General features: G+C 45.3%; 3 protein-coding genes across 4 annotated transcripts in view; 1 reads left to right on the forward strand and 2 right to left on the reverse strand.

Moving 5' to 3' along the window:
- Window positions 1-1,506, reverse strand: part of LOC126526454 (spermatogenesis-associated protein 20-like) — a 53,125-nt gene extending 51,619 nt beyond the window's left edge. The window contains exon 1 of one of the 2 annotated variants that reach the window (XM_050174367.3): window positions 1,186-1,506. In XM_050174367.3, coding sequence (XP_050030324.2) covers window positions 1,186-1,337 — 152 coding nt within the window. In that variant the 5' untranslated portion in view covers window positions 1,338-1,506. The remainder of the gene's footprint in view (window positions 1-1,185) is intronic. The other variant, XM_072289629.1, reaches the window with a different exon arrangement.
- A 494-nt stretch (window positions 1,507-2,000) lies between these two features.
- Window positions 2,001-6,761, forward strand: LOC140219785 (cathepsin O-like). The gene has a single exon (XM_072289631.1). It carries the CDS (start codon window positions 2,244-2,246, stop codon window positions 3,354-3,356), a length of 1,113 nt encoding a protein of 370 aa, XP_072145732.1. The 5' UTR covers window positions 2,001-2,243; the 3' UTR covers window positions 3,357-6,761.
- An 11,069-nt stretch (window positions 6,762-17,830) lies between these two features.
- The window catches only part of LOC126526451 (E3 ubiquitin-protein ligase ZNF598-like), a 41,169-nt gene continuing 36,542 nt past the window's right edge, over window positions 17,831-22,457 (reverse strand). The window contains exon 6 of the mRNA XM_050174364.3: window positions 17,831-21,770. Within this exon, the coding sequence (XP_050030321.2) occupies window positions 20,108-21,770 (1,663 nt within the window). The 3' untranslated portion in view covers window positions 17,831-20,107. The remainder of the gene's footprint in view (window positions 21,771-22,457) is intronic.

Raw genomic sequence — 22,457 nt, forward strand, 5'->3', positions numbered from 1 at the left:
ATGTTATTTGCCATTGCTTAGAACGAATCAGACAAATTTTTTTCTATTTTGCTTAATTGCATAATTAGTTATAATTAATTATTCAACTGCTCAAATATTAAGAGTGATAGAGTCAATGAGAAAATTGTAGACCACCCTGAAAAATTCCTCATCCAGCTTTCTGTTCCTCAATACATGCTACATGCAAGTTTTTTTCCAAGCCTTAAAAAAAGCTCGCAAAATACGAAAGTGTCTCGGAACTCATTGTGCAGTACTTTTCAGTATTTTTGGTGCAGTTGATAGTAGTGCACATCTTTGTGCTTTCTGTTTCTTTAAGCACATTGTGCTGATACATCTCAGAATGTAGAAGGGTTTTTTATTATAATTTTTCCATTACATATCATTCAGTCTTATGTGGACTTGGTCAAACAACGACTAAAATCATAAGTATAGACTGTGCCTATTAAATATTGCACAACTTTGGGCATGCACAAGTCTGAGAACTCAGTACAATGGCAAATTACGCATGGTCTCAATGCATTTAATCAAATTTTGGTTCATTGCAACACTAAGTGCTGTTCTTATATATCTGCACACTTCATATATATAGAAACATATCAGTGTCATTCCAGAAATAGAAACATTTTTGAAGTGTGCCAGCCCCAGGATCAGCTTATAGCGTTCCCTAAACAAACCTGATCGATAGCAGAGCACAGCTACAAGGGGAAACATTTCCGACATCATATGTTAAAGTATCACGCACGAAAAAGGTTGCAAAACTAGCGCCAAGCTTCTGAGCAAAGGAAGGCATGCACTGTTAAAAGCAACAGTACGTTAAGAAAGCAACGGCACACAGTACACTTCTCACTGTGTCAAGATGGGCGAGACAAGTTTCGCTTCATTACACGATCAACGGCGGACACGCGATTCGTTAAGCCCATACTTCATATACAGGAACAAGGATCCACGAACACTTGCATACATAACATTCACCGCAAGCGAATGCAGAAAAAAACACTACACCGAGCACTCAGCCGAGCTGCGTACGAGTAGAGGCTGCTGCTAAAAACAGCCCACTAAGAAAGTAAGGGCCGGTACACCGCTCTTGAATCTGTCGCGTATGTTGACGACCACAACCTCAAGCACAGAACTTTCACTTGAAGCGAAACCACCCCGCACAGCATGTGTCGCACAAGTGCAAGATACCTTGGCAATGCGTTCGCGAACAGAGACCTTCCAACGGCAACGTAGCAGAAGCACTTTCGATTCTCAAGCTCGTGCAAGCGAGGGCATCGACGCGAAAGCGAGTGGACGCCGCTGTGCCCAAGCAAGGATGTCACGCGAGCCCAGCAGTTCATTTAGGCGCGTGGGCACGGACTGCGCACACACCGCATCATCACACACACATGCGGTTTCGGAAAAATAAATAACGCGACGTTGTACCTGCTGCATGTACGTAAACACGCACACACGAACGAACACCACGGTTACACACGCACACTCTCTCCACAATCGTAACTCTCGCACCTCTTTGCGAATGGGGCAGCCGGATTGGCACGATCATTATTTTTGTTTGGATGGTTTCGGTCTCTAGCTTCGGTCACAGCCAGTCACAGCTTGGTTCCCATCTCGTAGAGTTACGAACATAATTTCTTGTGCGAGTAAAAATAGCTACATTTTTACATGGATACGTCGCAAATCAAAGCAAGAAGCTATCTTGCATTTTTTTTTAATTTAACCCCATAGGTGATAGAGAAAGGGAGGGAAGGGAAGGAGGTGAACGCGAGCGTGTTCTAGAGCGCGAGTTTCATAATTGTGATTGTGTACAACAGAATAAACTCGTATTAAACAACGCTGCAGCGTCTTTTATGAGGCGCAAGACCGCTCGAACTGTTACCCCAACAAAACAGGCACGCTATATTTTCGTTGACGGAAGCGCAGCTTGGCCGATGTTGCGTCAGTTGCATAAACCCACACGTGCATAAACCGTACCCACCCACTTCCGCAGCAGCTGGCAATCGCGCGCGCGTCTGCGTGCGTGTCGGGCCAGTCTGGGACGGCTGCTCGGCCGCCGCTAGCGCGGCTTTTGTCACGAGTGACCGCGCGACCAACGCACGATAAGAAGTGTACCACGCGAGGCGATAAGGGCGCGGGGGAAGCGAAACTTCGATATGTGATGTATCCGAACGAGAGAGCAGCAGCAGCCCGAGTCGTCCGGGAGTGCCGGACACTTAGCTCGACCGATCAGCGGTCCCACTGCGACGATGCGGCCGACCCCGCTCGCGCTGCTGCCGACGGTGCTGCAGCTGTCATTCGCCGCGGCCGCTTCGATCACGATCCCGACGGATGACTCGCGGCACCCGATCGTGGCGTCGAGCGTCGAAGACGCGTTCGCCCAGTACGTCGTCCGCTACAACAAGAGCTACGAGCCCGGCAGCGCCGAGTACGACCGGCGGTTCGCCGCGTTCCGCGACAGCCTCGACCGCATCGCGCGCAGGAGCCGCAACGCTACGGACGGCTCGGCGCGCTACGGGCTGACCCGATTCTCGGACTTCACGCCGGACGAGTTCCGCCGCGACGTGCTGTCGTCGCCTCCGGCGGACCTCGACGACATCGTCCGACAGCTCTTCCCCGACCTGACGCTTGGCGACGACAACGACATAGGCCCGCTCCTTCTACAGCCGATCACCCCGAAGAAGACCCAGCTGGTGCGGGGCCAATACCCGGACCACTTCGACTGGCGCAACCGCAGCGTCGTGACGCCCGTCAAGAACCAGCTCAACTGCGGCGCGTGCTGGGCCATCAGCACCGTCGAGAACGTCGAGAGCATGTACGCCATCGCGACGGGCCAGCTGGTCGAGTTCAGCGTCCAGCAGATGGTGGACTGCTCCAACAACTCCAACCACGGCTGCAACGGGGGCGACACGTGCTCAGCGATGCAGTGGCTCCGCGAAAACCGCATCAAGCTGGTCACCGAGGGCGCGTACCCGTTCACCGCGTCCACCGGGAAATGCCGGCACACCACGAGTGACGTCACCGCCGAACTCGTCGACTACACCTGCGAGAGGCTCGTGGGCAACGAGGAGCGGATGCTGGACCTCATCGCCAACGTGGGACCGCTAGCCACAGCCGTGGATGCGACGGCGTGGCAGGATTACTTGGGCGGTATCATCCGGTACCACTGCGATGCGGGGAGGAACCACGCGGTGCAAGTGGTCGGGTACGACCTGAGGGGTGAGGTGCCGCACTACATTGTCCGCAACTCGTGGGGTGCTCAGTACGGTCACGGCGGCTACTTGTACATAGCCGTTGGCAAAAACCTCTGCGGCATCGCAGAAGAGGTCTCGACAGTTTCTGTCAAAAAACCATCAGGGTAGTAGATATTGCCTATCTCTGGCAAATCAGTTCTGCGGCAACAGCAAAGTGCGGGAAGTTACATAAATTCAAGGGGGATATTTGCATCCATCTTAGAGATGGCATGAAGCTGCAAAGGAAGCTTCGCAGTTGAAGATAAATTTGTCCTTGTCTGCGAATCTAACCAGAGACCAATACCTTTTTAAGGCGGTCGATCTACCCCAGGGACCAGGACAAATTTTTCTTCAACTGCAAAGCTTCCTTTCTGGGAAGACCATATGGGTTCCCGTTGTACTTTCGTGCTACGCTCATGTGAATTATAATTTTTTTTCCTTTCGGATGATCTATTAGCATCAAAAAGTTGGCAGCATAACTCTTCAAAGCAAAAAAAGTCAAACCACATTTTTATAGAGCACTAAATAACCTGCTGTAAGCATCATATGATAAGCATATAATGATGCTTTAGGTTCTGCTTGACAGCTTGTTTAATACAAGGTAGACGTGCTTTTCTTCTATTTTTCTAAAATGCCTCATGAACAAATTAGTTGCTTTTTAAGTACTTAAAGACAGTCAAATGTACGCATGACAGGCATCAACATCCAGGAAACCGGAATATGCCTGTGAACATTATATTCTACTTACAGCACGCACAAGGGACAAACCACAAAGACTATGGCGAATACGCACAGCACTGACTCGCAGCTACAGTAAAAGCTCGTTAATTCGAACTCGTGGGGGACTGAAAAATTGTTCGAATTAAGAGGAGTTTGAATTAACGAGCGGGCGGCAAAAAAAAAAAAGATGGCCATTGCATTTGGCTGCTAGGGCCGAAGCCAAAATAGCCATATCTGGGATCGTAATCGAGGAATACGCACTACTACTCTTTGAGGTCGGCGATTGCGGGTATTAAAATAATGCGAGTCCAAACACCAAAGGAAATAATTTTATTTATTTATTATTTATTCTCGTCGCTGTGCATATTAAAAAAAAAAATTTCAATGCATTGTACTCGTTACGAGGCGACTTCTATTTACGAGAAGCAATGTCGGCTGCCGGCTCCTAGTTCGAATTAACCGACGTGAGTACCGGTACGTTCGAATTATCGGGCGTTCCGGCCCATTGATATACATAGGGCTTTGCAGGGACCCGGGCATCAGTTCGAATTAACCGGCGGTTCGAATTAAGCGATTTCGAATTAACGAGCTTTTACTGTAATAGGTTTACTGTTGCTAAACGTGATATGAATTACCAGAGCAGTTAAACATTTAACTGCCATGGGAAATTTTGAGAAATTGATGAAAAGTGTTGATATATTATAACCTGAATTTATTCTGGTATTTCTTTCCTAAAAGACATGATACCAGGAATGCCTATAGCACTTTTACTACTCTAATTGAAAAAAAAATAGCAAGAAACATTGTGTATTATTTATTTGTGTCAAAATTACAAGGTAGTACAACCTTTGTCATGGCATGTTAATTTGTCATTGACAGTAGTTAACGAAAAGAAATGAAGAACATGAACAATAAATGACATGGCGAGTTACCTACAAATGATGTTGGTTAATAGAGAATATATGTACTTTGCCATATTATTCACCAGTTGTGTTGATTGTCTTTCTTTCTTTTTTTTCTGTGCTTATTTATATAGTTTAGTGCCAATGAATCTTTTAGCTGCGAGTCAGTGCTTGTGTGTCATATTCTTTTTTTTGTGTGTTTGTCTCGTTCTTGCGTGTGCTGTAAATAGAAGATTGTGAATCACCACGTCACCCTAGCCATGAACATTATGTAGGGTTGGTGACGCCCGCTGAAACAATTGCTCTCTGATACTTGCTGTTTAAAGCAGTTTGTCAAGGCGGCCGCTCACAGATAGCAAAGCTTGATGTAACAGTGAACAAAACTAAGTAGCAGCAGCAGTTGTCTGGCTGCTGGCTATAAAAGAATGGGTTAGCACGATCAGGGACAATTTGGACTGAGTGAGATCAGTCATGACAACATGTCTATGTACATGGCTAGGAATAACGAACAACGGAAACCATTTTGTGTGATGGCTGCAACGCATACATTTTATCTTATCACCTGCATGATAATGCTATCGCAACTGACCTGAGCGAGGCACCTCGCTGATTTGTACTGTGACCGGCAGAGCTGCCGTATACTGTAAACAAAGGTTTGCTCAACACATCTGCTGTCTTAATAATATACAATGAGAAACACTGCATCCTTCATGTGCAAGAATGGGCTCCGTGAATAGCGACACAGGGCAGCCTAAGATCATCAACCTGAAGCTTTGAGCTAGAACAAAAAGTGGGGCTGAGAGAGTGTCTCACACCAGATTTTGAAACAATTAATTTCGAGGTCCCTCCTCTTTGCCTTTCGTAAATGAATTGCACCTGCTTTTGTGAAACATTTTTGCATGGATCAACCACTTGGTGCGAAAGGTGAAACAAATGAACAGAAATGAAAGGAACAAATCACCACCTGCAAGCCACCTGCAAATGCTCAATATTATTGCACAAGCCCAAATATATACTCATTTTTGAGTAAAAGCTCTGTTCTTGTTTTGTGGGCAAAAATGTATGCTCAAATGCTGACTCCCTCCAAGTGACAGAAGGAGGGCAGTCATTAAACTGTGCCAAAGATGTCTGTTTACTGATGGCGTTGCTTGAGGATGTTGTCTGATGAATGCTAAGACAGTGATAATAAAATGTGTAGACTACAATGACGTTGCTCCTTTTTAATTGCTGTTGTTAACAATCCAAAGCCTAGCCTGTATCATTTTTCTGTGCTTTTACTGTACAGCAATGTTTTGTTTTTCTTTTTACCGTTGTTTACAAGTACTCCACCCCAACCTTTCTTATCGCCTGTATCCTTGTTGTTCCTCGATCAGCCTTGCCTTATCACAGCAAGTCTGTCGTGTGATGTGTATGCATATTGCATCATCCAGTTGAGTGCATTCATTGCGTTGGAGGCAGGCTGTTGGTAGGACAACCACAAAATGTTTTTCATTCTGAGGTGTGAGCACCTCGTTGGACTCATTGTGTTAATGTTTGCTATTTTTTGGCTGTTTGTTAACTATGTCAGTACATTCTAGGTTAGGAAAGAGTTGCGCATTTATACACAACTGTTGTTACTGTTCTCCCCCCAAAAAAGTAACTGGTGTGAATACATTATGTGCAAACTTTCTCACTCTAGTAACACAGTCACATAGATTAACAGTTCTTTAACCTAGTGCAGATTCTTAGATTTAAGAGCTTGTTTTGAGGTGTGAAATAACAAATCTCTTCGAAGACCCCTGGACAGGTCCAGACATTTGAATGAACAAAGTGTGTTTTGCGCCCAACTGTACAAAATTTGTAAAATTGCATAAACAGTATGTATTGCTGTAAGTACGTTACCATGATATCAAATAAATTGACAGGAAGAACAGCAGTTGCAGCAACACTTTGTAAAACATAATGTTTTGTCCAAATGTGCTGCGTTGGAAACATTTTTTTGCATCAAACAGTTCCTCTTGCTGAAAAAGCGAGCAGTCACGTCTTATTGAACTTTTATGTTACTGCCAGTCTTTTATACCAGTAGATATGCAGGATGTGTCATTGCAATAAGAATCAATGTTAATCAAACTTAAAAAAAAAATAGATTTTTGCACACCTTGGTTGAACATGACATCACCAGATGTCGCCACAAATGCCGTTGTCTCCTTCACCACCTCTGGTGTCATGGTAACGCAATAACGGTAATGTCATTTGTCAGATGTTGTCTGTTATTAACTTGACACATCACAGGAAACCTGTTAATTAGAGCAAACGCCTTTCTGCCTGACAGCTGTGCTGATGCCTTCAGTGCAAGTTGACACAAGCAGTGGCACGCATTTGCATTGGATGTACTACTTCATCATTGGCTGCAGGAAATTCTATGGCAGCTCACAATGTTAGCAGAAACACTAAGTCACTGCAGAACCTGCATATAGCAATTGTGGCTGGGAGCGTTGATACATGGAGATTCCTACAAAAATAAGTTGTTGCACTGTGATAAAAAGAAAAACTATAAGAAGTGCGCACCTGTTATGCGAGACTCTTGTGCATGCTTCCGAATGAAGCTTACGGGCGCGTTAGAGCAAGAACACGTGCTGTATGCACGAGGGGAGAGCACACAGCAAAATTTTTAATTGCTTTGAACACCTGTAGCTCTGTGGTCGCTGTACTTTTTCAAAAGAGTCTTGCAGGAGAACATTCTGAAGAGAGTGCCTTAGAGCTGCCAGTTTAAAAGAAACTTTTCGCTCAACTTTGTGTTTCGGGACCTTGCTTATGGTTTGGACAAAGTGTCCCACTTGTAAAATAGTCCATCCTTGTCTTCAAGTTGTCAGTTATAGAATATATCTGAGAGTAGGTCTGCATGTTTGAACATTTTGCCTGCTGGCCTATACACCCCGTATGTCAGTGAACACTAAAAAATTTTTTAAATTGCCTGCAGTATTCTTCTAGCACTGACCCACGGAGCCTAAACTTTGAGGATAACAAAGGAAATCTGAGAAGATGCAAAGGACCTTACAACGAGCAATGGAACAGAAAATGATATAGACATAATTTTATCATACAGCATCCATGGCATACACTCATCACGTTTTGAGACTGTGTCCTGGTACTCTGAATATTAGGCCAAACTAAACCTGAATGTTCTAAATGACTTTACCCATTGGATTATGGACAGTAAATGCACTAACTCATTGCTGCAGTACTTGCATCACACAGGGCCGCATGCATTTATTTGATGTCCTTTTATTCATTTCCTTACAAGTTATGTCTTGTGGCAAATCCACCCCCTCAGAAAAAATAAAAAGAAATGGCAGTGTGGATTCGACGGCAAACAGGTACAGCTGATATTCTAGTTGAAGTTAAGAGGAAGAAATAAAGTGTAGTGGGTGTAATGTGGTAACGCAGATATAACTGGTGGGAAGAGAAATATAGTTGAAGATGGCCGAGGCTTAAGTGATATGATGAGATAAGGACATTTGGAGGCATAGGATGGAGTCAATTGATCCTAAACAGAAGTTAATTGGAAGTTGTCAGAACAGAGAGCTTTGTCCTGAAGTAGATGCGAAATGATAATGACCTACACTGTTGTTGCCAAGTCATGCAATGACACTGTCTGGGTGTCCTTGGTCATTTGTAGTGGCACTGAAACATCCTCAGCTTATGGCTTAGCGCGGCCCGAGACAAGGACCAAAGAATGGAAAACACAGGTGTCTGCATTCATTGGTGCTTGGTCCCTGTCTCTTGACGTGCTGTATCACAAGCTACGAGTAGCTCCAGCTTAGCCCACTCCCGTACCTCGTTAAAATGTGTGTTTTTTTTTTTTTTGGGGTGAAAACTCTTGCGCCATCATTTCGCAGCAACCACAGCCACGTGCACTGCTCACGTATAGTGCGGACACGCAACAATAAATCTCGTGGCAAAATGTCTCACCAAGTATGCCGCCCCTATTTCTTGGAGGCTCGGCTGCACAAGAGATTGAAACTTGATGTGCATCCACTGCAAAGTCATCATGCTATCACGCACGACCACACACAGAAGACAGAAAATCAGTTCTGCAGAAATGTACCTAGTTAAGTGCGAAGCCGCAAAGGAAGGCCGATATGGGTTTCTCAGAAAGAAAGCTTCGCAGATGAAGAAAATTTTGTGTTGGTCCGGGGGTTGAACCAGGGATAAAAGTCTGTGTGCCCCTGTGTGAACCCTGTGTGCACAGAGTGCACACAGGGTTCACTGGCAGGCGGTCTGCCTAATGCCGCATGACTGTACAAAACCATTCACACAGGGCAAGTATTTAAAGATACAAATATCTTTTCTGGCTGCTCTAAACTTACTCCCAAAACAGAGGGAATCTGCATTGCAAAGTCAGCTGGAGAAGCTTTTGTCCCACTTCAGGCAAAGGTTGGCTTGCTTTTAGCTGACTCACCCTCAGAACAATGTTCATTCCTTTGTCCACATAAATGTACTTCTGCACAAAGCCTTTCAACATAGGTGCGCTCAGAAAGACCAGTGCTCAAAAGTTGGTGGCCCAAAGAACATTTATACGTGCTAGCTATATTTCTCTGTGAAAGTTTTCAGTAATGTTACGACTGGTTGTTGCGACATGTATTATTCTGGCAATAAAATAAAGTGCCTTTATATCATCAAGTGTGCTTTGATTTGGAAAGTATGACAGAACATCTTGCTCTCAATGCACTTCATACTTTGCTGCGAATTTTCCAGAGTACTTCTCCGGACTGTTTAACCCAATTACATGTCCCGGCTTCCCTTCCTTACACCTGGCAGACCTGGCCCACTTCACCACAAGAGCTGCATCCTACACTATGGCCTCTGCTAGTTTAACACATTGACACATTAACATTTAACACATTAATGGGTCCGGATAACCAGGGCAGCGTTCTCTAGCATCTCATTTAATTTTCCATTCATTTTAACCTTCGTCATCGGCTCGGAAACAACTTGCACACTGCCACGCGCAGCCATTATCACTAGCATCAGTCACATGGCATGCCACATGGTGCTGAATGAATAATGCAATGGAATGTTACAAAATGCGGGCTCTAGACTCCGCAGCTCAGCCAAAGCCCAGCTAGACTGTGACAGCAATGACTCGAACTAAGAGTTCCTCAGAAGTAAAGCTTCTCTCTCTTTCTGTCATAAGGCAGTTTATGTTGCAAAGATGAAAGGCTGTGTGCCTTTGAAGGTCACGCAGTCAAGATATTTGTGTAGTGCATTGCTCTCACTGAAAATCTGTCATGCAGAGCTTTTTTTTTCCCACCAAACAATGGCAATGTTCTGATAAGTTATGGCCAGGCAGGTCCATCTTACACTGGGCTTGGCGTTGCTAATGTGTCCCATCCCAATGTAGAAACTCGCGATTGGTACGTCTCGAAACTCGGACGACCAGCCAGAAGGGTTCTATTAAGGAAATGGGTTCTAAGGCCATCTGCTATTTCAGCTCCGCACACTGATTACATATGTCTGTTTTGAGTATGATTATCCTTTACCACAGTTCCCTTCCCTAAGCACCCATTCTGTAACTCTTAAAGGGCCTCTCACAAGGTCTGGCCATTTTGAGGTGACAATTAAGCGCCGTGCATACAACGTGCACTAACAATCGTGTCTGCCAAGTATTACAGCACTACGTGCCACATAAAGAGCTGAAATTTCAAACTGAACGCCATTTGCCCTTCTCCTCGTGGACGCCGTGCTCCCAGAGCCGGAGTGTCAATGCATATTGCACACATGTGCCTACGTACGTGGCCGTGCTGTGACATCGCTCATAGTGGCAGGTGAATTGGAGGATTACTCAAGGCAACATCTGTTATCGGCGTAATATGTTGCTTCAGCAGACAAATTAAAGTTTAGAGAAATAATAAATCACACAAACCTAATGTCTGCATGTTTTTGTTTTACTTCGTACCGTAGCAAGAGAGATGTACTTCTGTTTTGTTTGCTTGTTCCCACGTCGTGCAGTCGCACGCGCACACAACGAAACTCTCATTTTCTGCCATGTTCCAGCGCGCGATCATGCTTTGTGATCCACTCGTGTCTGCATCAATATTCGTGTAGCACTGAGTTATGCTGCTAGTCAGATGTTCTCGTGCATAGTGCGAAACGAGACAAATGCAACAACTCGTGCTCATCACTGTGAGCCACCCGTGAGTGGAAGTGCGCGCCGCACAGCAAAAAAGCGAGGAAAAAGATTGCTGGATCTCCCATAATTGAGAGTAGATATAAGCATGAAATGGCTACCGGCAAAGCAGATTGGTTGGAGATGGTACTAGCCACTACCTTAAGATGGGTGTAGTGCATGTTCACAACGGCACACCCCACCACACCACACTGCAGCACACAATGCTGTGCACTGGTTCATATGGACGCTGCCCAGCTAGAAGAAGAAAACCGGCTGAAGGCAGCACGACAGGCAGCAAAAGACGCCAGAGAGACAAAGTGCACTGCCCAGCTAGAAGAATAAAAGTGCCTGAAGGAGGTGCCATACAGCGTGGCACCACCTCTCGAGGCGATGCAAAGCCCACGCCGTGGAACTCACGGACCGCTGGCGTTCAAAAGAGCACAGGCAAGCCTGTCTCAGCGCCAAAAGATGAAAATGAAGTGTATGGTGCCTTGTATATACCTTTTGAATGTCGCTATTGGAAATGACAAATAAAACTTCAGCATACTAAAGTTACAGCTTGATTGATATTGTGAACAAACATTAGGAAGAACTCGGAAGCAATATTTTTTGTAACTTGTTTGGGCAGTAACTACCATATGTAACGCTGTCCTGTACAAAGGGTTGACTGCATGGCTGCCTGCATGATCTAGTTTTGTTCTCTCAACGATGCCTGGATAACGGCTCTGGCTTTTAGCTCAAGGTCACTTGAAGGTCGCCGACAATGGGAGCTAGAAACATTTCATGCTTAATAAAAAAAAAAGTCGCAGTTTTGCCCGAAAGGCGAAGCATCAATTAGTGGACAGCTATACGAAGAAAGGCCATATAAACTTGGAAACATTTGCTTACTAACAATTAACAAGCATGGTGTCAGTGTGTACTAGGAAACACAAACACATCACACTCTACGAGCGAGGACACTCGCTGTCAAAACGCTGGACGCTGGTGTGAGCAAGTGCAGCAGCAGCACCGAGCGAAGTGACCTACACGAGGTCTATTGCTCCAATGCAAGAGCGGATAGGACACAGTGCACACAAAGGTATGAACCGTCTGCAGATCCCTTTCAAGATACGGTGCACGTGACTGGCTGTGAACGTACAAAGTAAAAAGGGGCTTTAGTGCAATGTATGCACTTGTTCGCAGAGTCGAGGCAGCCTCCCCTTTCTCCCCATTTTCCTCCATATATGGAGCAGAAGAGAGAGCCACGGTCGTCAGTTTTCCTTGCACCCGGTCGTGAAATGCACTGTTGCAGCCGGAGCACAGCACCAGCCTCCCCTCCCATCATCCCCCGTCCTTTCACACGACGAAAACCGGCACATCAGCTCTCCGTTTTTTCCTTCGTGCGCATTGAGCTGCGATCGTCGGCTTCCCTTGCGTGCTTTCGCTCGCACATACAGCATGCGATGTGAGGTGAAGGCGTTATCGCCCTTCGGCTTTATACGGAACATCACAGCGATGCCGACGGCAACAGCAAAAATGCGCCTGGGGTGTCCATATAATTGTCATCGCAATAAAGTATGAAAGCGGGGCTCGTGACGTATGCATCACGCGATCCTCGAGCTCCCATATGGGTGAACGCAGGGAAGAAATCTCATTTGCGAAGGCTAGACGAGGCAAGTGGAGAGTGTGTTTCTTGAAAGTGGCACTTTCCTCTTGAAATCATGGATTCGCGCGACGCTGAAATAGTATTACCTGTCTCGGCTATTAATGAACCAATTTGAAAAATTATTGTGGCAGAACGCTCCCTAGAGGGCACGCAACAACTTCCAACGTATAACCGAAATTTGCTATGTGGCCTGGTGGGGGGGGGGCGCTTTAACACAGTTAAGTGTCTATTCTACGCATATGAACTACCTGGCTTCACTTGTTTTGGTGGGGCAATGACAGGTCAAGAGTGTGCAGTAGTGAGTTGGCATGGTCCGTTGGAATCTGCTGTTCTAATGCGCTCTGATGAGCAAGCAGGCGAAGTTGGGACTATGGAATCCCCACAGAGGGCCATAAAATCACTGCTGTACTTTTTGAAGACGACTGGGCTCTGGGAGTTGCCTTTTATTGCACGGTGAACACTTGTGTGTGCATCACTTGCTATTCCTTTTCTAGCCCACTTCCCCCTCCCTATGTAGGGTAGTGAACCAGGTGCAACCTGGTTAACCCTTAACTACCAAGCTTTAGCTGTTTGTACCAATATCGCAAATGCAAGTTGTACTCGTCCATATGACAGCTTATTCTAATTTGCTTGCTGGAGATGAGCAAACTTTGCGATTAAGATGAAGCTTTAGCTCAGGCCCAACTCTAATGCCACCTATCCAAATACACGTAAAATGCAAAAATGCTTTTATGAGGCAAGTCCTGGACCAATTTGAATGAAATTTGTTGCCACTGGGAGAGAAATGTTAAATTCTACTGACTGCAGAAACAGAATTTAGGTTTATTTTATTAAAATTGCCGAAAATCACTAAATTAAAGAAAAAAGATAGAAGCACAAAGTTTACAAGCTCGTAATTGTGCACCAAAAACAGATATCACAGTGTTATAAACTGCATTGGTTAGAGCATCTAGAGCAGGCATATTTCACTTATGAATTTACAACTTACGTTAATTCATGACAATGTTTACAAGTGTTCTGTAAAAGCTTACCCACATTGTGGGTTATTTCAGAGCAATGTACAATACATCAAATTTGTCTGCTTTAAGTGCATTATTTGGGGTAGTTTAGAGAATTATATCATTTTTCATTGTAGTTACATAGTTGTAAATTTGATAGTTCTGCCTTAATATTTTGATATTGTTCAATATTTATTTAAAAAATCAGCAAACTAAACAAAAAGTTTGCTTCCATCAGTCACTAGATATTGACATATTAATTTTTTTAGTGCAACAAACCTTATCGAATTCAGTGCAGTGGTCGTCGAAAAAACAAGTTCTCCACTTCCATGTATTTAGATGGGAGTTTCAGCACTTGAGCACAATCCTGGGTGTGTTCGATTCCTTTTGTTAGTGTCTGCTCAGATAATTATGCTCGAACTTTTCACATGTGCCGTGGGAAAAGTCTCTTTCAGAGCAGATCTCTTATAAACATCTTTTGAGTGAATACAGGAGATAATTAAATCCCATTCATATCTATCGAATCAGGATATAATGAGCAATAATTTTCTACAATTAAAAAAGATAGTAAAGTTTGTGCACATTTTTTTACAAAAGAATCTGGCAGGTAAAGGGTCATTAACCTCCTTGCCTATCCTTCTCTCTCTCTTGCTGCGGTGACTCAGCAGCTAAGGCAGTTGTGTTGCCATCATGCCTATAGGTCGCAAGTCTCATTCCCAGTGATAGTAGCTGCATCACTAAGTGACCGGAATGCAAAAACGTTCGTATATCATGGTTCAAGCATGCGCGTTACATAACCCCAAGAGGTCAAGATTAATCCAGAGCCCATCACCACATAATCCCCCACAGCCTGCACATTGCTTTGGGATGCTAAGCCCGATCAATCAACCAACCACTAACCCCACAAAACTCCACCCCTAGAGGGACACTAAAGAAAAACATCAAGTCGAGCTAGATGGATAGATTATTCGTCTAGAAGTCTATCATCATTTTCTGTGTGCCAATATGTCGCTATATTGTGTATGAAATTGGTGCCGAAGGTCCCTATGCTGCTCTATCAATTTGAACCAACAACTGCAAAACGGACAAGTCAATATAATCTCCATGTGACTGCCCTCTACGGTGCTCTCTCTGAATCAGCTAGTGCCGAGGTTAATGGACAGAGGTGGCGCCACTCCAATTTTTCATTTTTGTCAGTTTGTTGCCTGCAAAACTTTATTCTCGCTACAATGAGGAATTCATTATTGCAGATGCCTAATCTTTCAATCTTGCACGACTTAATTCATTTAGCGTCTCTTTAATCTCAACTAAAATGCCCTAGTTCTGTGGAAACCTGCAAGGGTTTCCAGAGAACTATGCTGCAATCTATACTTGATATGTATAGTATTAGGTGGTCCTCCCCCTGACAGTGTCATAATTAGTATGGGACCACAGAATGTAATAACATCACTAATGCTGTTATAATGTATGCAAGAAAATTTTAATAAACTTCAAACTTGTTGATAAGTTCGACTTCGCCCAGCCATCTGCTAGCTGCCTGGTTAGCTCAGATGGTAGAGCAGCTGCCCCAGAAAGGCGGCGTTCCCAGGTTTGAGTCCCGGACCAGGACAAATTTTTCTTCAACTTAGAGGCTTTCTTTCGAGGAACCCACATGGGTTTCCTTTCTAGCAACTGCTACGACTGGGTGGACATCTCATTTTCCCTTTATTAATCAACTAATACTGTCAACCCATGTTTGATCTATGATCCACGATGCTGTCTGACTGAAGACTGTGCCTGTTCTCCCCCCAACACCCCAATTGTTCAGTGCCTGGTTGTTGGCTTTGACATTCTCCGTTATACTCAGCAAGATGAGAAAGAGGGCTAATACATTGTCGATCATTCATACCTCTTAACTGTCTCCTAGGCAAGGTAATTACTGTCTCCGTTATAAAATCATAAATTAAATCTGAGCCAAACCAACAGCTGACTACTGATAGAAGACAGATTAATTACAGTAGAACCTCGTTGATAAAATTCTGGTAGGATTTCCAGGCGCCAACATTCTTGATTGAGAACACAAAAGATGACCCAACAGAGCTGCACTCATTTTTTACCAGTTCGTACGTTCCCGGAAAACACGATGTTCGTCTTTTCTGGACATTCAGTAACATTCATTAACATTCATTAACATTCAGAACATTCCGGCAACATTCAGTACAACATTCAGTGCGATCATATGATACATTTTCTGGCCACTAGATCTTTGTAAACAGGAAAATGCGCGAGATGTATGCGACCGAAAACAGCAGCCACTCGCCGTACCAGCTTCCCCACAATGTTCACCCACCCATCTCATGTGAAAACGCCAGCGTGCACTCAAGTTTCTTATTCTGCTGCCAGCAAATCTCCTCCCGGGTCATTGCATGCTGCGTTCACAGCTAACGCTGCCAAACCTGTTGCGATAAGCATCTTCATCTATCTGTTTTACAGCATGTGTGGAGCATAGTGCTGTTGGAATTGCGCTGCATGTTTTAAGTAGGGGATAACCCAGCCCCACCGCCGTTCCCTGCTGCAGGCGGCGTGATGCGAGGGTCACATTTTGCTCCTGCGACATCTGGCACTGCCCACCAACTCGATTTCATGTCGGTTTCCTGTCGCCACCTTAATGGGACTGACAACTGGCCAGAATGTATTGTGAGACATTGATGGAAACGGAATGACCATGATTTATGGTGATGGAATGCAGCATGCTGTTCGCAACTTAAGTAGAAGTTTAAATTCGCAAAGAAAGTTTTAAAAACCGGTAAGTGGTGAGACCTGGCGGTGAAATCTTGCTACTTTGGATGTATTCGATGCGATCGCTGTATGTAAGTCAACGGTTGTTAAGTACAGCAGAATTGTTGCTTAAAGATTGCAGTTGGTATATTATTAAGACACTCGCGCATTATTCTACGCTTCGGAAATAAAAAATGCACGTGCGGCTACGGCAACACGCTGAACTACGTACCACGTGTAAAGGCATCGTTTCGTTTTCGATATGATTAGTTTCATTTTGACTGGTTAATTTAGCAAAGCAGTTGGACAGGAAACCATGAAAAGACGTAGCTATTATCACAGATATAATTTAACAATTTGGAAAACCTGAATCACAGGAACATTGACTTGAAAACAAAATTATACTTTGCTACAGCTACAGCCACACTTGTCATCTTCCTCCCACTAATGCCGACGTACAATCACTATCGCACTCACCAATCACAATTTTTAGCATGTTTCCAGTGAATGCTACATCCTCACTAGAGATCTAAAAATTCTGCTAAAAAATGTTCCATGAGATTTTCCACATTAGCACTTCATGATTAGACACTCTGAATGGTAAGCTTTCCACTACACTAAAAAAATTGGTATCCTGAACATTGGTTGCCAGTCCCTTTAAAGACCCGCAGTGGTGGCTTAGTGGCTATGGTGTTGAGCTGCTAAGCACAAGGTCGCGGGATCGAATCCTGGCCATGGTGGCCGCATTTCGATGGGGGCAAAATGTGAAAACATTTGTGTACCTAGGTTTAGGTGCACGTTAAAGAACTCCAGGTGGTCCTAATTTCCAAAGTAACTCACTACGGCGTGCCTCATAATCAGATTGTGGTTTTGGCACGTAAAGCCTTGTAATTAAATTAATTAGTCCCTTTAAAACACTACACAATAGTAAAACAACCATGTGTGTCTCGGTTCCCACCAGATCGGCGCACGTCAGCAACTCGTGCTGCGATACTTCACACAGCGCTTTTCATTACGTAGATGTCAACTACAGTTCAGTTTGTCAAATTTTTTAGTGACTGTGAATTGTATGTTTTCCCGGTTAGTTTCGTCGCGAGTTTTTTCCATAACGTATGAACAAGGTTCTGCTGTATGTACTTTTCTAAGATGTTTGCAAGCTGCTGCTCGTAACTCAGTGGTGCCCGTTAAATACTCAACTCATCTCTGCATATTTGCAGACAGCGTACAAAAAAAGAAAGAGGGGGTGGCACCTGGTCTGTTCGAATGCGCCCGACCCTTTCTTATGCTTGTTAGGAATCCAACATTCTCTTTACCAACTTGATGTATCAAAGTACCTTACTAAGTCGGGAACACCCTGGCACCCAAAACTACTACAAACGTAAAGGCTGTGAATGTGTACTGCACAAGAAGGCACAATAAAAACATTTCACTTCCAAACGAAACAAATAATTTACTCCTCGAAAAAGCACCTCTCTCACCATCTGTACAAGCAAAGTACATGTTGTGTGGCAATCACTCTGCCACCAGCAGAATTAAAACAAGCGGTGCAGCAGACAGACAAGCAAAAAGAATGTTTCTAAATTCTGCATAGCTGTGAACACAGTGCTGCATGCCAGCCTCACAGGGTCTGTCGGACAGTCCACCAAAAAGCTAAAGCAGGACAAAGGAAAAAAGAAAATGTGGCCACGCATTCTTTTTAAGGTTGTCAATGTTAGCGTGGAACGACTCTCTAGGGAAAGACGAGAGTACTTCTCGACTCGAAAGTGCAACGACCTGAGACGGTAGTCTGCAGGCATGAAAGACAAAGGAACTTGGTTCAAATGAAGCAGTTAGGAAGTTATGAAAGGATAAAAATAAAATGCTGCATCAAGGCATACCTGGTGATGCAGAGCTATGGGAGCTCTGAACAGTTTTGAAATGAGTAGATTCGAAAAGTGGGCAGCGCAGCTTTTACGATACGCACTGATCAGTAGTCCCCCTCGGCACATCAAAAATGCAAAGCATATCTTCTGGAAACCATATATAAAAAACAAAAAAAGGGGAGGGGAGAACGGAGGGGGGTCAACCGTTCAAATTCATTATTACAAAAAGAAAATTTCATTCGATCTGCATGACAAGGACAGCTACGAGCAGAACACACAAGGATTGACATATCCACCCAGTAATGCAGGCCAAATTGATTCGGCAGCAAAAAACATTCAAAAGAAAAGAAAAAGAAATGGAAATAGCAACAGTGAACTTGCAAAAATAATTATCAATGTTGGTCTTCATTGAGCTGGTGGCAAATGAGCCATTGCGTTCAAGGATAAAAAAAAGAAATCAGTTAAAGTTCACTTAAAAATGATTAATTTCACTCGTGTTTACGGAATATGTCCGATGTGCAAAACCCAATGAACAGGGAAAAGTTCATTATGAATGTGAACAAAGGCGCCCACAACATGAAGCGAATTTGAAGGAAAATCGATAGGCAAAACAGAAAGAACAGAATGCTTTGATAATCCATCTGCCCATAAATTATATTAGCCAAGACGTGCTATCTGCAAGGACCGGTAAGCTAGACAAAATAAACTAGTGCAGAAACAACCAAGATCCAACTTAATGATGGTGCCAGTCACCCCCCCCTCAAAATGCTGCTAGACATCTCTCCAACTAAGATTGTGTGTATTACTATTGCTTCTACAAAAGTACAAAGGAAAGTATGCGTAGGAGGAAGTGTGCGCACTGTTATTGATCCAAAATTGTTTAGACATTAAATAATCCGGCGTTACGGTGAAAGGCACACATGATCACAGTTACAAAGAAAGAAGAAAAAAAAAAAGTCTAAAAGCAAAGGTTTAATAACAGAAACGGGACTTGTTAAGTAACAATCAACGATCCACGCAAATGAACATGAACAACAACGGTTTGAAAGATCGCTACAGATGACTTAGTCCAAAGCAATCGCGGGAAATTGCGTTAAGCAAGAAAGAAGAAAAAAGGCCCGCAAACACGCTGTTTGTTCAGCGGTCACACTTCCTTTGTCTTTCGGCAGACTGGAACCAGTGCATCAATGCCTTTTGACACTACGCATCAGACTAGCAACATTGGCATTCACGTCTTGCGCCGACGTAAGTGGAAAAAAAAAAATAGTAAGGTTGAGTCAATTTCCACAGCACTTTATACCCGAGTACTTCACCATTCCATCATGCATTTGGTGAGTTCAGAACAAGACAAGACTGGCCATCTTTAGACTGGACATTACACAAGCCTAAAATAAAGATGATGGAAGCGATCAAAGATGGCACCACTATCGAGCAAAGCAATGAGGTTAGTTAATGACCTTTACATTTGCGATGAGTGAAACAGCGAGAAGGGGAGGGGACAGTACAAACAAGGCAGCGAAGCCACCTGCTTTTGATAATAAAAGAAGTTCTTTATGGGAAATACCAGTTCACATCAGTCCCAAGCACTCACAATCGGCGCTTCGAGTTGGGCAAACTTCACTTGGCATCCTGACACCAGATGTTCAGAAGCCCAAATGTGCGCCCGACTGAACAGCCGATGGCGATGGTGGGAATGACGGTCACTCTCCTTAAGACGACCTTCGGTGGAATTGCCAGTGGCATCACAAGTAATCCGGCGACATCACCAGTAATTTTTTGGCATTACCAAGTTGTACCGAGATGCTGAAGTGAAGAAGGCACTTGGATGTATGCGGCAAGTTCGAGTCACGAGGGGTCGTGCACAGTGCGGTGACTCCGGAAGTCCTCGGCAGACAGCACCTGCTGGCAGGTTGCGCACACAAGCAGTTGCACAGGTGACCCTTTGGGCAGTGCGCCAGACGTCGCCGCCTGCGCCCTCCGGTGTGCGTTGAACGTGGCCATGAGCTCCTGCTGCTTCCGAATGTCCGGCAGCAGGAACAACAGCTCGGGAAAGATGGCAATGAACTCCTTCTCGGAGCCAAACAGCTCGATGCAGCGGGCAAAGTACTCGTCGGCGGTCAGCACCCCCTGGCGAAACGAGCCCGACAGCGACTTGAACTTGGCGAAGAGGCCGTCCTCAGAACGCTTGGCCAGGATCTGCTGCACGTCCTGGATCAAACTGAGATTCCGCTGCTGAAAGCCTGCTGGTGGCATGTACTGCGGTGGCACGGCGGGTGATGCAGGAGTTGTAGTCGTGGTCACGAGGGAGGACAGTGTCCCCATCGGTGCGTCGCATGTGCTGGGTCGCGCAAACCCGGGCGGTGGCTTGGGTTTGGCAAATCCCGGCGGAGGTGCAGCGGTTGCCGTTGGTCGTCCATTGAGACAGGGAAAATCCGAAACCGTCAGCCTCGGCGGCCGTTCGTCAGAGTCTGAAGTGTCGCCGTCGGAGGCCAGTTCGTGGGTAGGTGTGGGAGGTGCCTGGATAGTGGTCCCTTTCCTTGCTGCTGCAATTAGTTGGAGTAGGTTGTTTGTGGGAGCAGCGGTGGATGGCGCTGTTGATTCAGTACTCGTCTCAGATGGCTGTTTGCGTGCAACTGTCAACGATGCCTTGGCAGTGCTGTCGGTGCTGTTGTTGTTGATTTCAGCCGCCAGTGGGGGCTGCGACGACTCTGTTTGTTTAGTCTCCTCCCCCTTTTTCTTTTTCTTTGTTTTTGCCAACTTCCCCGTGTTCCAAGGCGGTTCCGACTGAGGTGGAGGCGTTGGTGAGGAGGAGATTGAAATCCGGGCAATGCTACGCGTTGCCAGCGTCGGAAAGTCCTCCTCGAGCGCCATTTTTGATGAAGCCTTGGAGGCTGGCTTGTTTGCCCTGGATGGCTCCGGTGCAGGTCGCGCCGTCACCACCACCGAAGCCATCGGCAGCTGTGGTTTCACCGAGCCACGGTCTCCTGATGCCTGTGCCAACCAGTTCGCTACGGATTTCCCTCCAGTACCATTGTTGTTTGCATCCTTCTGCTGCTGCTTCTGTTGTTGCTGCTGCTGCTGCGGCTGCTGTTTTGTGACCGACCCTCGACCCGGCGGTATTCCATTGGCCTGGCCTTTGGCTTGTGCCTTGGCTGCCTTGCGAAGCGACACCATGGCTGTTGTTTGCGGCATAGCTGGCACCTGCTGCGTCGCGGAAGAGGATGACGGGTTGAGCGAAGGAAACTCGTCGACACTGTTGACGTTGACCTTGTCCGGTTTCCTGGGCGGGTATGACGAAGTTGCCACTGGAAACGGGTCAACGGACGCCTTGTGCCCAGACGAAGTAGATGTAGATGATGCTGGTGCGGCCCCGTCACTGCCCAGCTGCGGGAACTCCTTCTCGCAGCGATAATCGACTGGTGGCTGCAATTCCCATGTCATGTTCAGATTCTGCGGCCCCTGCGATCGCGACTGCGCACCCTGCAGATTCCGTGCCATCTGTTCATCCCTGCAGAAAGAAAAAGGTAGCTGAGCGGAAGAATTTTTATAAGGACTCAAGGAACGTCAGTAAATCAGTTTCCATAGTGGCAAAGCACTAGTTAAGGATTCTATATGCACTTCTCTCGGAAAAAAAGAAAAATAGGTTGGTTGTTAGCAAACAAAATGAACAGCAAAACTTCCATTTGTAACCTTTGTGCCCAAACTGCAACGGTGTTGTGTCAGAGGGACATCACGTATGTAGCAGCTTTTCTGCATGTCCATGACCAGGCCTAAGAAAGCAGTGACTATCAATACTGGTGAAAAGAACCAAGGTTGGCCTAATAAAAGGTGTCAAGAAAATGCACATGCCAATTCAGCCACTGAGTCAACGTAGTCGAGCAGAAATGCGATATTTTGAGATGTAGCTGGCACCGCCTCGAAACCGAAAGTAAGGGTCTGCCTAGTCACCAAGTCCATCGAGTCAGAGCCGATTCCATCCAAAGTGCCGCACAAGCCAATTTGAGCCGCTAACTAGAGAAGGTCTGCACCTACAGCCTGTTGTGCGAGTTCTGCGAGTCCAGGTTTGTTCCTTTAAGTGTTAAATTGTGACATGGTCTTAGGCAACTTGTTTAATTGCTATCACAAATTTTTGTTATCAATCAAGCAGCTTCAAATGGCCCCCAACTCCACCTTTGATGTCTTCGTTGAAGAAGGC

Source organism: Dermacentor andersoni, chromosome 8 (assembly GCF_023375885.2).
Source record: "Dermacentor andersoni chromosome 8, qqDerAnde1_hic_scaffold, whole genome shotgun sequence".
NCBI classification, from domain to species: Eukaryota; Metazoa; Arthropoda; class Arachnida; order Ixodida; family Ixodidae; genus Dermacentor; species Dermacentor andersoni.

Bases quoted from the DNA above. Each gene is read 5' to 3' on its own strand.
- LOC140219785 (XM_072289631.1), top strand. From the start codon at position 2,244: ATGCGGCCGACCCCGCTCGCGCTGCTGCCGACGGTGCTGCAGCTGTCA.